The sequence below is a fragment of the Aethalodelphis obliquidens genome, unplaced genomic scaffold (genome assembly GCF_003676395.1).
Source record: "Aethalodelphis obliquidens isolate GAN/ISIS:26980383/991018 unplaced genomic scaffold, ASM367639v1 scaffold35, whole genome shotgun sequence".
NCBI lineage: Eukaryota > Metazoa > Chordata > Mammalia > Artiodactyla > Delphinidae > Aethalodelphis > Aethalodelphis obliquidens.
This window is the reverse complement of record NW_020837979.1, coordinates 7,966,613-7,981,891: the sequence shown is the minus strand read 5'-3', so window position 1 is coordinate 7,981,891 and position 15,279 is coordinate 7,966,613. Positions and strand designations below refer to the sequence as shown.

The 15,279-nt window shown below is 39.9% G+C and overlaps 1 protein-coding gene across 1 annotated transcript in view; it reads left to right on the top strand.

Annotated features, from left to right (window-relative positions):
• Positions 1 to 15,279, top strand: part of VWA3B (von Willebrand factor A domain containing 3B) — a 207,997-nt gene that overhangs the window by 144,608 nt on the left and 48,110 nt on the right. Inside the window, exon 21 of the mRNA XM_027128900.1 lies at positions 12,026 to 12,144. Within this exon, the coding sequence (XP_026984701.1) occupies positions 12,026 to 12,144 (119 nt within the window). The remainder of the gene's footprint in view (positions 1 to 12,025; positions 12,145 to 15,279) is intronic.

Here is a 15,279-nt window from a genome sequence, read left to right as displayed (position 1 = left end):
GAGCAGAGTGGAGATGCCAGAGAGGCCCCTCACCACCTTGAGTTGGCAGAGGGCGCTTTGGACCTGGCCTGGGAAGTTCAGACCTGGGGGATCTGATCAGTCCAGGTTTGGACCTAGGGGAGGAGGAGTTACGAGGGTGATGAGGTGGAGGGGAGTGAGGAGTGACCTAGGGGGAAGTCTAAGGGTCAGAGGACGTTTGTCGTTCCAAAGAAAGTTTAGTGCAACTGGAGGAAGGTGTGAAAGCTGGTGAAGGTCGAGTTAAGGATTTTCTGAAGGTCATCCTGAGGGAAGCCAAAGGGTTTTTAGCAGAGGACAGAGAAGATCAGGTTTGGTCTTTGGCTACTATGTGGAAAAGGGTTGTAGAGGTTCAAGGCTGGAATGAAGCGGGGCAGTCAGGAGGCAAGGTCTAGGTGGCTGTGACCCAGGTGACAATGCTGAGGATGGATCCAAGGCTCTATATAAAGTCAAGTCGACAGGACTAAACCACATGGGGCTGAGAGAGAGAAAAATGTTGAGTGACTTCCAAGAAGGAAAAAATGGAAGAGTAGTGAGGGTCCTGTTTTTCTGGAGAACCTGTCTTCTGACTCCAGAAAGCAAAGCCAAGGGAAGAGGCTGTATATTTTTTCACGTGCATTCCACCATGGGCACCTGTGCTCGTGCCTTCTGTGGCTTTGTAAATTCTCATCACAAGCCTGTGGGTACGTAGCACACGACATGCTCTCCCCCCTGCATTATTGCTCATAAGAGCAAGAATCATGATGATGAAGGAAATATACTGCAATAAATTCCCATTTCACCCTCAAAGCCCACTTAACATCTTTTATTTAATATTTTCTCTGATGGAAAGAATGGGAAAACAGTGATCGAAAAATATAATCCCACTGAGTGAGATACATAGCTTTTTGAGATTTGGACCTAACAGTTTTTTGAAAAAGTAGACTGGAGCTGAAAAGGAGACATGAATCTTAACCCACTTCACTGAGAATTGTAATTGCCTTTTACTCCTGTGTTCTGTGTGCAGCCACATCTGTCTGGGTAGAATCGTAAAGCAGCATTTGGCTTTATCCCCGGCTACTTGTTTCATTCATGACTTATGTATGGGCTGTTTCTTCTTCTGGAACACAATGCTATTTTGGTTTTCATGTTTCTTGGGCCAGCATCAAATCTGTCACCTTGGAAATGAAGTGTTGAGCAGGGAGGTTGCCCTAGCAACTCTTCATTACAAGATGCTAACTGGCACTTTCAGTGGACCAGATAAATTTAATCTTAGCTCTTTCAAAAAGATTAATTCATCACCAAGTCATATACAGAGTAAAACTGCTTTAGGTATTTGATGAATCTGGAATTTAAAGCTCTTTATTTCCAGTGCGTTTGAAAAAAAAGAAACAATTTGGGAACATTAGTTTGCATCGTTGAAAAGTCCACTACATCACCACCACCACCACCATCATCATCATGTCTTACCAGCACTGCATCAAGGCTTCCTGCTTTGCCCTAATCTGGGTTCAGCACATAGCTTTGTGATCAGGTAGCCTGGGCCTGCACCCCAGCTCTGTCACTGACTCCCGATGGGTCATGGCAAAGGTCCCTAATCTGGTACGTGGTGAGCCCTCAGACTAGGTTTTGAGAAAAACATTTGATCTCATCAAAGTATCTGATGGAAAATTTAGACCAACATAGTGAGGTGGCTTTTTATCTCATCATTTAGCTGACGAGGAATGTTAGGGATGCTGCTAAGGGCATGGCATCTTGTTGCTTTCAAATATAGTAGCAATGAAAACGATACTGATAGAAAAGTTTATTTTAATTAAAAAATCTAGAAGGACAGTTAATACAAAAGCTATATGTATTCATTGTGTAGAAAAATTAGAAACTACAGATAAGTAGAAAAGAAACAATAGAATATAATTCCTCACATATGAATTGTTTGGTGGTTATCTGGCCAAAGTTTTTTCACTACATATATAGCCTTTGTTCTTTGTTTTTGTTTTACCAAAATGAAGTTGAACTAAAGATACTCTGTGCCTTGATTTTTACTCAACAGTCTATTTCAAATATTATTGCATGCCAGCAAATACTCATTTACTATACCAATTAAAATGCTAGTGACCTCACTAGCAATTTAATTGAAATTTATATTAAAATTTTTTTTTTATTTTCTAAAAATTTAGATTGAAATTTGTGAGATATAACCTACACTGTAGTAAGCAACATATTTTCATGGGTTTATGAATGATCTGATTGACACTTCTCTTTCCCAGTTCACTTTGTAGCCCCACCTTCAATTTGTTCTGTGGAGCCTGGAGATGTTTCTGTTTAAGCAGAGGTTTAAGCTTCAGCACTCAGCAGTTTGCACAACTATAAGGTCACTGCACCGTGTTCAGGGTCAGCCACGTGGGATTTGCACAGCCTTTGCATTTTCATTACTCACATTCAATCAGACCCCTCCTTGGCCAGTCTGACAGCAGGCTCTGGGATATTTATTGGAAGAAATGATTTAGTTGAAAAACAGTGAAGTTGGTGAATTCAGTTAGTGTTGAGTGATGAATATATAAACACCAGTTTACACTGTTTTCTCATTTTCAAAATGTTGTGGGATGGCTTACAAACACAGCCAGAATGTTGTCAGGTAGAATTCTTCCTGTACTACTTGAACAGCTAATAACTGTGTGTACAGTTCTGTATCCCCCTTTCTTCATTTAGCATATCTTATGAACATATTTCCCTGTAATGACCAATTTTGGATGAATTTTAATGGTTGTGCTAATATTCAATAACATGAATTACTACAATTAATTTAACTATTCCCCCCATTATTGGGCAGTTTACTTGGAATTTTAAGAGTGCCTATTTTCCTACATCTTTGCTGTCACTTAGAGCAGTAACATTAAAACAAACAAACAAAAAACACCTGCCAATTGCTAAGTGAGAATGGCATTCAATTTTAATTTTTTTCTTTTATTGTTTGAGAATAGTTTTCTTGTGTAAGCTAAATATATCTCTTAAAATCTTGGTTACATCGTTAACCTTCTTGGCCAACACCTCTTTTAAAATAGCAAAGGTAGGCTCATCTCGTGCCTCAATCACCGAGAACTCAAATTTGGTAGACTCCAAACACAGTATTTTATAATAGAGATAAACTTCTAAAAATGTTGGGGCCTCAGCCATTATTTGAATTTATATAATTTTAGTCTTTTACGTATTCAGTAAGTGGTTACTTTGTACATGCATTGTGCTAGAAACTAATATCTTTTAAAGGAATAAAAAACTAGAGTTCAGTGGAGAGGAAAACCAAACAACAAAACTGCATTTCAATGTATACATCTGTAGAGGGATTGAAGGAGAAAATATATAGATTGCCTAGTACTTGGCAAAGAGTAAGAAATAAACACTATTATCATGTTTTTTAATTTTTATTTTATTGTTAGTTTTTATACAGCAGGTTCTTATTAGGTATCTGTTTTACACATATGAATGTATACATGTCAATCCCAATCTCCCAGTTCATCCCACTGCCACCACCCCCAAAACCCCGCTTTCCCCCCTTGGTGTCCATACGTTTGTTCTCTACATCTGTGTCTCTATTTCTGCTTTGCAAACCAGTTCCTCTGTACCATTTTTCTAGAGTCCACATATATGCATTAATATATGATGTTTGTTTTTCTCTTTCTGACTTACTTCATTCTGTATGGCAGTCTCTAGGTCAATCCACGTCTCTACAAATGGCCCAGTTTCGTTCCTTTTTATGGCTGAGTAATATTCCATTGTATGTATGTACCACATCTTCCTTATCCATTCTTCTGTCGATAGGCATTTAGGTTGCTTCCGTGACCTGGCTATTGTACATAGTGCTGCAATGAACATTAGGGAGTATGTGTCTTTTTGAATTATGGTTTTCTCTGGGTATATGCCCGGTAGTGGGGTTGCTGGGTCATATGGTAATTCTATTTTTAGTTTTTTAAGGAACCTCCATACTGTTCTCCATAGTGGCTGTATCAATTTACATTCCCACCAACAGTGCAAGAGGGTTCCCTTTTCTCCACACCCTCTCCAGCATTTGTTGTTTGTAGATTTTCTGATGATGCCCATTCTAACCGGTGTGAGGTGATACCTCACTGTAGTTTTGATTTGCATTTCTCTAATACTTACTGATGTTGAGCAGCTTTTCACGTGCCTCTTGGCCATCTGTATGTCTTCTTTGAGAAATGGCTATTTAGGTCTTCTACCCATTTTTGGATTGAGTTGTTTGTTTTTTTAATATTGAGCTGCATGAGCTGTTTATATATTTTGGAGATTAATCCTTTGTCCATTGATTCGTTTGCAAATATTTTCTCCTATTCTAAGTATTGTCTTTTCGTCTTGTTTATAGTTTCCTGTGCTGTGCAGAAGCATTTAAGTGTCATTAGGTCCCATTTGTTTATTTTTGTTTTTATTTCCATTACTCTAGGAGGTGGGTCAAAAAAGATCTTGCTGTGATTTATGTCAAAGAGTGTTCTTCCTATATTTTCCTCTAAGACTTTTATAGTGTCCGGTCTTACATTTAGGTCTTTAATCCATTTTGAGTTTATTTTTGTGTATGGTGTTAGGGAGTGTTCTAATTTCATTCTTTTACATGTAGCTGTCCAGTTTTCCCAGCACCACTTATTGAAGAGACTGTCTTTTCTCCATTGTGTATGCTTGCCTCCTTTGTCACAGATTAGTTGACCATAGCTGCATGGGTTTATCTCTGGGCTTTCTATCCTGTTCCATGGATCTATATTTCTGTTTTTGTGCCAGTACCATATTGTTTTGATTACTGTAGCTTTGTAGTATAGTCTGAAGTCAGGGAGTCTGATTCCTCCAGCTCCATTTTCTTGTCTCAAGATTGCTTAGGCTATTCAGGGTCTCTTGTGTCTCCATCCAGTAAAAAATGCCATTGGTAATTTGACAGGGATTGCATTGAATCTGTAGATTGCTTTGGGTAGTATAGTCATTTTCACAATATTGATTCTTCCAATCCAAGAACATGATATATCTCTCCATCTGTTTGTGTCATCTTTGATTTCTTTCATCAGTGTCTTATAGTTTTCTGAGTACAGGTCTTTAACCTCCCTAGGTAGGTTTATTTCTAGGTATTTTATTCTTTTTGTTGCAATGGTGACTGGGATTGTTTCCTTAATTTCTCTTTCTGGTCTTTTGTTGTTAGTGGATAGGAATGCAAGAGATTTCTGTGCTTTAATTTTGTATCCTGCTACTTTACCAAATTCATTGATTAGCTCTAGTAGTTTTCTGGTGGCATCTTTAAGATTATCTATGTACAGTATCATGTCATCTGCAAACAGTGACAGTTTTACTTCTTGTTTTCCAATTTGTATTCCTTTTATTTCTTTTTCTTCTCTGATTGCCATGGCTAGGACTTCCAGAACTACGTTGAATAATAGTGGCGAGAGTGGACATCCTTGTCTTTTTCCTGATCTTAGAGGAAATGCTTTCAGTTTTTCACCATTGAGAATGATGTTTGCTGTGGATTTGTCATATATGGCCTTTATTATGTTGAGGTAGGTTCCCTCTATGCCCACTTTCTGGAGAGTTTTTTTTTTTTAATCATAAATGGGTATTGAATTTTGTCAAAAGCTTTTTCTGCATCTATTGAGATGATCATATGGTTTTTATTCTTTAATTTGTTAATATGGTGTATCACATTGATTGATTTGTTTACATTGAAGAATCCTTGTATCCCTGGGGTAAATCCTACCTGTTCATGGTGTATGATCTTTTTAATGTGTTGTTTATTCTGTTTGTTAGTATTTTGTTGAGGATTTTTACATCTATATTCATCACTTACATTGGTCTGTAATTTTCTCTTTTTGTAGTGTCTTTGTCTGGTACCAGGGTGATGGTGGCCTCATAGAATGAATTTGGGAGTGTTCCTTCCTCTGCAATTTTTTGGAAGAGTTTGAGAAGGATGGTTGTTAGTTCTTCTCTAAATGTTTGGTAGAATTCACCTGTGAAGCCATCTGGTCCAGGACTTGTGTTTGTTGGTAGATTTTTAATCACAGTTTCAATTTCATTACTTGTGATTGGTCTGTTCATATTTTCTGTTTCTTCCTGGTTCAGTCTTGGATGTTATACCATTCTAAGAATTTGTCCATTTCTTGCAGGTTGTCCATTTTATTGGCATAGAATTAGCTTGTACTAGTCTCTTATGATGCTTTGTATTTCTGTGGCGTCCATTGTAACTTCTCCTTTTTCATTTCTATTTTTATTGATTTGAGTCCTCTCCCTCTTTTTCCTGATGAGTCTGGGTAAAGGTTTATCAATTTTGTTTATCTTCTCAAAGAACCAGATTTTAGTTTTATTGATCTTTGCTATTGTTTTCTTTGTTTCTAGTTCATCTATTTCTGTTCTGATCTTTATGATTTCTTTCCTTCTACTACCTTTGGGTTTTGTTGGTTCTTCTTTCCCTAGTTCCTTTAGGTGTAAGGTTAGATTGTTTATTTGCGATTTTTCCTGTTTCTTATTGTATTGCTATAAACTTCCCTCTTAGAACTGCTTTTGCTGCATCCCATAGGTTTTGGATCATTGTGTTTTTGTTGTCATTTGTCTCTAGGTATTTTTTGATTTCCTCTTTGATATCTTCACTGATCTCTTGGTTATTTGGTAACATATTGTTTAGCTTCCATGTGTTTGTGTATTTTACATTTTTTCCCCTGTAATTTATTTCTAATCTCATAGCATTGTGGTTGGAAAAGATGCCTGATATGATTTCAATTTTCTTAAATTTACTGAGGCTTGATTGGTGACCCAAGATGTGATCTATCCTGGAGAATGTTCCGTGTGCACTTGAGAAGAAAGTGTAATCTGCTGTTTTCGGGTGGAATGTCCTATAAATATCAATTAAATATATCTGTTCTATTGTGTCATTTAAAGCTTGTGTTTCCTTATTAATTTTCTGTCTGGATGATCTGTTCATCTGTGTAAATGAGGTGTTAATGTCCCCCACTATTATTGTGTTACTGTCGATTTCCACTTTTATAGCTGTTAGCATTTGCCTTATGTATGGAAGTGCTCCTATGTTGGGTGCATATATATTTATAACTGTTATATCTTCTTCTTGGATTGATCCCTTGATCATTATGTAGTGTCCTTCCTTGTTTCTTGTAACATTCTTTATTTTAAAGTCTATTTTATCTGATATGAGTATTGCTGCTCCAGCTTTCTTTGGATTTCCATTTGCATGGAACACCTTTTTCCATCCCCTCACTTTCAGTCTGTATGTGTCCCTAGGTCTGAAGTGGGTCTCTTGTAGATTACATATATGTGGGTCTTGCTTTTGTATCCATTCAGCAAGCTTGTGTCCTTTGGTTGGAGCATTTAATCCATTCACATTTAAGATGATTATCAATATGTATGTATGTTCCTATTACCATTTTCTTCATTGTTTTGGGTTTGTTTTTGTAGGTCCTTTTCTTCTCTTATGTTTCCCACTTAGAGAAGTTCCTTTAGCATTTTGTTGTAGAGCTGGTTTGGTGGTGCTGAGTTCTCTTAGCTTTTGCTTGTCTATAAAGCTTTTGATTTGTTTGTCAAATCTGAATGAGATCCTTGCCGGGTAGAGTAATCTTGGTTGTACGTTCTTCCCTTTCATCACTTTAAATATATTATGCCACTCCTTTCTGGCTTGTAGAGTTCCTGCTGAGAAATCAGCTGTTAACCTTATGGGAGTTCCCTTGTATGTTATTTGTCGTTTTTCCCTTCTGTGGTATAATTGTTCTCCAGTTTGTGAGTCCAGTGGTTATGGGATTTGATTTTATTGTGATTGCACCCCTCCTAGCATCTCATTGCGGCTTCTCCTTTGTCTTTGGATGTGGGGTATCTTTTTTGGTGAGTTACAGTGTCTTCCTGTCGATGATTGTTCAGCAGTTAGTTGTGCTTCTGGTGCTCTCGCAAGAGGGAGTGAGAGCACGTCCTTCTACTCCGCCATCTTGAAGCTACAATCCCATTATTGATAAAACTATTCTTAATAGAATTGATAAAACTATTCTCACCTATTGACAAAATTAGTGGTTAAGGTGTATCTCTGGTCTAACACTGGGAAAAATTCTAACAGAATCAGCCCAAACTAGGGCTGTCCATGAATTCCAGGAATTGTGGTCAGTATCTCTCTCTCACTCCCCCCCTCCCCGCTGCCCCCCCTTCCTCCCTCTGCCCTCCATCCCTCACAGTTAAAATCTTCTCACACAGGGTGTGATTAGCATCAATTTGGTAAGGCTTCTAGGTTTACCTCAAGAGAATTGAAGCAGGTAATACCTTGAGGCTCCCTTTTATTTTCAAACACTGTCCAGAAGCGTCTCCCCCTTAGTTGTTAATGCTTGATTTGCATTATAAGAGGTAGCAAGTATCTTTGACCAATAGAATGAAACGGAAGCAAGGGTATACCAGTTCCAAGCCCAGGCATTAAGGCTCCTTGGCTATTTCTGCTTACTCATTTGTGCCTGGGAACATGCCTGGTCAAGCCTTCTAGAGACACGTGGAGCAGAGCCAAGTCCCCCCCAGTCATTCCAAGAAGTCATTCCTAGATCAGCCAACAGCTAGTTGGTTGTTCCATTATTTTGTTTTGAAAACATAAACAGTTATATGTATGTATTCCTATCTCTGTATTCCTTTCCTAGGTTTGCTGTGACAAAGTGTGCCGCAAACCTGGTGGCTTAGAAATTTGTTTATTCTTTCACAATTCTGGAGGCTGGAAGTCTGAAATCTAAGTGTTGGCAGGGCCATGCTTCCTCTGACTGCTCTAAGGAAGAGCCCTTCCCTGACTGTTCCTGGCTTCTGCTGGTGGAATCCTTGGCATCCCGTGGCTTGGACCTGCATTACTCCAGTCTCTGCCTCTGTCATCACATGGCCTGGACTTCTCTGTCTCTGTGTCTACATTTCCCTCTTCTTATAAAAAAAAAAAGAGAAAAAAAGAAAGAGGTAACAAGTAAACCATGTTCAGGAGGTGTGACCAGGTGGTTTCATTCCCTCTCACATAGTATCAGTTTCCTCATTAATCACACTCTCCTCCCCACCTGCTTCCCTACAGAAGCTGGGAAGCCATGATTCTGATCCCCCAAGTCCCTGTGAGAATGCCCCTTATGACCTCATAGTCACACTAAACTTGACATCATAAAGGGAATAGCCCATGGGACCTCCACGTGACTACCATGTTGCAAAAACTAAGACCACAGACTGAAGGTGTGGAGTATGACTTTGTCTTTCCCTAAATCTGCATGCAGAAAGGCACGAGAGTGGGTACACACGAGCCAAATTTGAACTCCTACCACACTGAAGTCCATGATGGCCATGCAAGGCCTGAGATCCAAATCCACCAAAGAGGGAGGTAGAACGTTAAACAATGGGTTTTCTTTACACACCGTCAGTCAGGCGTCCAGCGGATCCTGGTGAAACGGTGTAATGCTGCTAAATACTTCGTGGGGTTGATTTGCAGTTGAGCCATAAGCTGGCAATTTGCAGAGCTATTTATAGACTTCTAGGGGGGTCTTTTTCCCAGGGGAGATACCTATGTAAGGGTCTTTCATTCTGTTGAGACTGATTATTTTTCCTCTGAAAGTTTATGTGAAATTTTAAGAGATGGTGTTTTTTGTTTGTTTGGTTGGGTTTTTTTTTTTCCACTTCTGCAAATTTCATTAAGGTTTCAAAGTCCAGTCACCTCAGCTTTTAACCCACTGTTTTGGCTTCTTCCCTTTGACAAAGACTGCTTAGAAGCCACATGATGAATTCTTGTGTCTGACAAGTAGCAAGGTTCGACTATTCAGCCAAACCAAATGTCTTGCTTTTCAGCCTTCTGAATCTTTGGCTATTTTGTTTGTCTCTTTTGGTCTTGATGTTTTAATTGCAAAATTATGTAGTTTGCAATTTCAGTATCTATTTTTTTTACATGACTTTATTATTTAAAATACTGTTCTTTTTCTCATCCATTTGTTCTTAACGGCACTCTGTTCTTATACTTTTATATGACTGTTACATCTTTGAACAACCTAATCATACTTAATTTTAATCATAATTCATATAAAGTTATTGTTAGGTGGCTCGTAAAATTAATTTCTACTCACGTGAATTGATGTTCTGATTGTTGATTTGCTCAGCTACTGTTTTTAGCATTTTTGTGTATTTAGGAATTTTAGTACGTTGGCACATTTGTGGTTTTTTTTGCGGTACGTGGGCCTCTCACTGCTGTGGCCTCTCCTGTTGTGGAGCACTGGCTTCGGACGCGCAGGCTCAGTGGCCATGGCTCACGGGCCCAGCCGCTCTGCGGCATGTGGGATCTTCACGGACCGGGGCACGAACCCGTGTCCCCTGCATCGGCAGGCAGACTCTCAACCACTGCGCCACCAGGGAAGCCCAGTTGGCACATTTTGACAAGATTTTTAAAAACCTGTTTTTTTCTCTGTCTTCTGTTTTGCAGTTACCTAAATCCATCCCCTTGTACCCCAGTCATTGGTATTTAGAGCTCTTGTCCCATTGATGATACTGGGATAGTGTAGATTGAGGATGGCTTGGTTCAGTTCTTGGTTGTTAGACTGCACTAGTGTCCTCTCTCACCAGGCAGGGCCTTCTTGCAGGGGTGAGAGAACCTCATACTAGTGCTGGCTTCAGGCACTGAGCCTGACTCAGAGTCCCACTTGCTTTCTGGGTGTTGAGCTCCCACCGCCCCTGCCATCTTTGCCCACGAGAGTCAACCAACACACAACTTCAGCCCTGCTGACTTATTCAACTTTCTGTCTCTAGAAATACATCAACCATGCATCTTTCTTTTTCCTTCTCTCCTTCTTCCTTTCCCTTCTCTCCTTCTTCCTCTCCTTCCTTTCTTTTTATGCATTTTTTCCTTAAATAACAACAATACAATTTTTGTATGATTTTGAAGGCAAAGGGGAACATAAAACATGAGCTCTGTAATATCTGGATTGGAAGTAAAAATTTACTTCTTAAAAGTGATTCCCACATTTTTTAAAATTAACATATCAATTTATTGAAATTACTGATAGAAAATATTCTGAAAGTAAATATCACAGGTCCCTGTTGTCAAGGCCAAAGCTTTCTTTCATCTTATGATTAATTGGGTTTTTTTAAATTAATTTTTATTGGTGTATAGTTGCTTTGATTCCCCACATTTCTAAAATGCCTACATGCTCCTCGTGGTTGGAATCATACACAGTATCGAAACACTGTTAGACCTTGTATTCTCCTGTTAGACTTCTTTTTATGTAAATAATAAGACATGGAATAAGCCTTTTTGCAAGCATACGTTTATTCATTTATCAACAGATATTTGTTGAGGGCCAGGCACTGTTCTAGGTGATAGGAATACAGCAGTGAATGAAACAAAGTAATATGCAGACAGGTAAAAGTAAAATATTACAGGTGCTGTTAAGATAGCATGGAATCAGAGGCATCCCCAAACCCAGAAGGAAGCATCAGACACAGACAGAAAGAACTCAAAAAGATGCCCTCTCATTCTGGTACTCTGTTGTTCTTACAGAAAGTGGTTTCATTGATCACTAAGCCTTCTTTATTTGACATGTATAAGGATCTCTTACAAATTGATAAAGAAAATGGTCAAAAGATATTAACTATAATCAGATGTTCTTAAGAGAAAATCAAATATGAAATAAATATGTGAGAAAGATGTTTAACCCAGCTAGTAGTTTACAAAGCAGCAACAATGATATTCTATTTCTTATCGCCTGTGCCCTTCAATTTGACAGAGGCTTATTAAGATAACACTTGATTCTGATTTGGGTTCCCTGAAACAGGTTTTTTTTTGGGGGGGGGTATTTTTTAAATATATAGTTTTAAAAATTGGAAGGAAAAGGTTAGCAGTGATATCTCTGATTCTTATTTTTTTTTATTTTCTCTATTTTCTAATTTCTCTACAAATATAATGTCTTGATTTTATAGTCAGAAAAACATACTGTACAGCCATTAGATCCATTTCTGAAGGCACGTGTTAGCCTATCAAGTGACCCTTTCCTTTGGCATTGGCATATAGGTGTTCCCTCTGGCACATGTGTGCAGTGACACAAATAAGATGACTTTAATTAACCCCCAAGGAGCGAAGCTTAATATCTACAAGCAAAAAGTGGAGCAGGCAATTAAGTCCTACGACAAGTGAGTATTACACCTGGCTACTCTTTAATGGATGTGGAATTTGTTTTGGCTTGTTTTCCCTTCTTTTAGCTTAAATTTTTCATCTGGCGCAGCTGTTTAACAGTGGTCCGTGAGGAATATTAACAGCAGCAGCAGCTAACCTAAGGGGCTTCCTCTGTGCCAGCACGGCGTTAAGTACTGGGCTGGCCAAAAAGTTCGTTCGGGTCTTTCCGTAAGGTGTTACAGAAAAACCCGAGCAAACTTTTCGGCCAGCCCGATGCTTTACCTGAGTATGTCCAGCGGGGTTTTCGAGAAGCCATCTTCCCTTTCCAAACTCTGCAGAAATCTCATGTTTCCATGAGCTCTTTAAAGCTTTGCTTTTTAGCAGAGCGAATTGGACCATTTTAGGATCTAACATTCTGTAAAGTGACACCACACCACAATAAAGAAACGCCACAATAATGAGATAATTGATTTAAACAATTTTTATAGCAAAATCAAGAAGATGACCAAGTTGACTACAGTGAAAACTGTACTCTTAACTAGCCACTGTGTTAGTACTGAGTGAGGGGGCCTTTTTTCCCAAGGGCAGATAACCCAGGGTTTGCTGGAGAAGGAGACCCAGGGTCCTTGAATCCCAGCCCCTTCCTGGGGCCTGGCTCCTTCCGGCCTGACCTGGGAGCCTGCCTCAGAGTGTTGGTGGAGAACACAGCTCTGGGGCTAGAATCTCACCCTCTCCCAGCTCTCTAATCACCTCCGCACCCTGCCCCTCAGCACTTAATTAGTCCTTGGTGCACACGCTTGATGAAACGTTGAGCTACCCAGCTCCTCCAGGCAAGCCTATTCTTGGTTCTGGAAGCTGTGCAGTTGGGTTTTAATTAATACCATGTGGTTGGGGAAAAGGTAATAAAGTACGCCAAAGTGAACGACGGGGCCCAGGCCAGCATTTACTGATCTGTTGTCATTTTGCAGCGTGTCTAGTGTGTGTTCAAAAAAAGTATAAAGCCTGACTTCTGTTGCCTGGAGTGCACGACCCAGCCCAGAGGCTGGCCTTTCCGCCCCACGCCCATCACGGTCCTCTCCAAATCTCCTTACACTTGAGCCTCCTCCACTGCCCTTGCCTGAGAACTGAGGCTGTGTCGCATGGGCTCCTGCAGCTGCCTCCACGGGCTTCTCAGGTCCTCTCTGAGTCTTTGTGGGCCCTTCGTTTCTCTCGAAGGCAGGCTGAACTCTGCCAAGGCTCGCCCTCCCCTGTGGGCCTGAGACTTTGCTCTGTAGTTACCCTCTTACTGGTGCTGGCCCTCTTCTCTGCCTCCCCGCCCCTGCACCAGGCAGTCCTTCCCTTGCCTTGAAGCTCCACTGCCCCTCTTCCTGCCCCCTCCCACCAGCTGTCCTCTTTCTTCCGTTCTTGCCGCAGCGCCAGTGGCCCTCCCCAGAGAGGCCTTTCCCCAACGACTCTGCACCACCCACCTTGCGTGTGGCCCTTGGAGCGCTCACAGCTTCTGTACAGGCCTGTCCCTTCCCTGCGAGGATGTTGGCCCCCGAAGGCAGGCGCTGGGCTGCCTGCTTTCCCCCTGGTCTTCTCCTCTTCCTAGCAGGTGTCACAATATATATATAATATATATATATATATATTTTTTTTTTTTTTTTGACTGTTGGAATTTAATTTGAATTTGATCTAATTCAAGTTTACTTATTAAAATTGATCCAATTCAGTTATTCAAAATGAAATATAATATCATTCATATTGTAATTTAATTTGCTTGACTCATTCAAATATTTGAGTGCTGTAATTACCTGGTCTGTGAAAGCCTGATGCCAGGCCATGAACTGGGGCTTTGAGGTCAGATAGCTGCTTGACAGGTCATAGGACACTTGTGAGCTTCACTTGCAAGATCTGGCTCTCGGGGCCGTTGTGAGGGTTATGTAAATTACATACAAAGAGCAACTCATGTTAATTATTTCCCTCTTTCATTCCCTATATCTGCTGATGCTAAAATAACCATAAATACGTGGAATGGAAGGGTCACACAGCTCTTCCCACTGAGCTGACCCTTTCCCGAGAGTTTCCAGGACAGGGACCCTTCCTTCCCAGGCAGAAGAGAGTCCTTCGTTAATGGCAAAACCAAAATACAGACATAGTAGTGATTTGTTCCAGTTCTTACTTCCAATGAGTGAATCCGGAAAAGCCTTTTAGTACCCTTAGAGGAATATTATACTATATTGTTTATTAAAATGATATTAATTTAAATATGATCATTAACATTTATTTTAATATGATTAATGTTTGATATTATTGATTGCATTAGTATTAATTATTTGGTATTAATAACTTGATGTTTATTTTAAATGAATTATTTATTTAATATTGTTATTTAATAATATTAACATTAATATTATACAGAACAAAGCTTCCTGATCTTTTGTATTCAATAGTGTTGAAGAATTTTGCTGGCATAAATGTCAGTTCCCTTTTCCATCTTGCTTCATCTTTCTAAAGATATGCGGAATATGAAAAGATGAAAAGTAATTAATGAAACTTAGTTTATCCCCATCTCATCCCCAATACAACATTTCTAAGGAGTTTCCCACCACAAGTAAGCCAGATATAACCCTAAGTCCGTATGGTTAGGGATGACCAAATGAGTGGGAAGTTCACAGTCCTCTGGCCAAAATAGTGACATAAACTAGCAGTTTTGGTCACACTTAGTGCCCATGTGTAGGAGTCCTTCTGGTTCAATATTTTAAGAATTGCAGAAGCAGTTTTGGCTTTGTGTGTCTGAGCATAAGCTCTGAGTGAGGATTACCAGGGTTGGCTGGATTCTGGGGTGACTTTTCCACAGCCTGTGTTGTGAATCTGAGGTCAAGGTCTCAGCCCTCAGATCCACAGGAGAAGCATCAGTTCTGGCTCAGGGACCAGGCATAGTAGCCTCTGCTTATCATCGATTTGCTTGGGCTGCTGACTAGACTTCTGAAGTGTCATTAGTTACAAGTTGCTTTGCAAATGAGCCACTCGGTACAAGTGGATTTACAAACTAGAGGTAGAGAAAGCTTCTAAACGCTACGCTTAGCCAAATTTCAGTCTCCTAAAGCAAAGAGGGAAACTGTGGTTTGTCAAATCCCAGCATCCCACAAGGACTGCCCTCGTCCCGCACG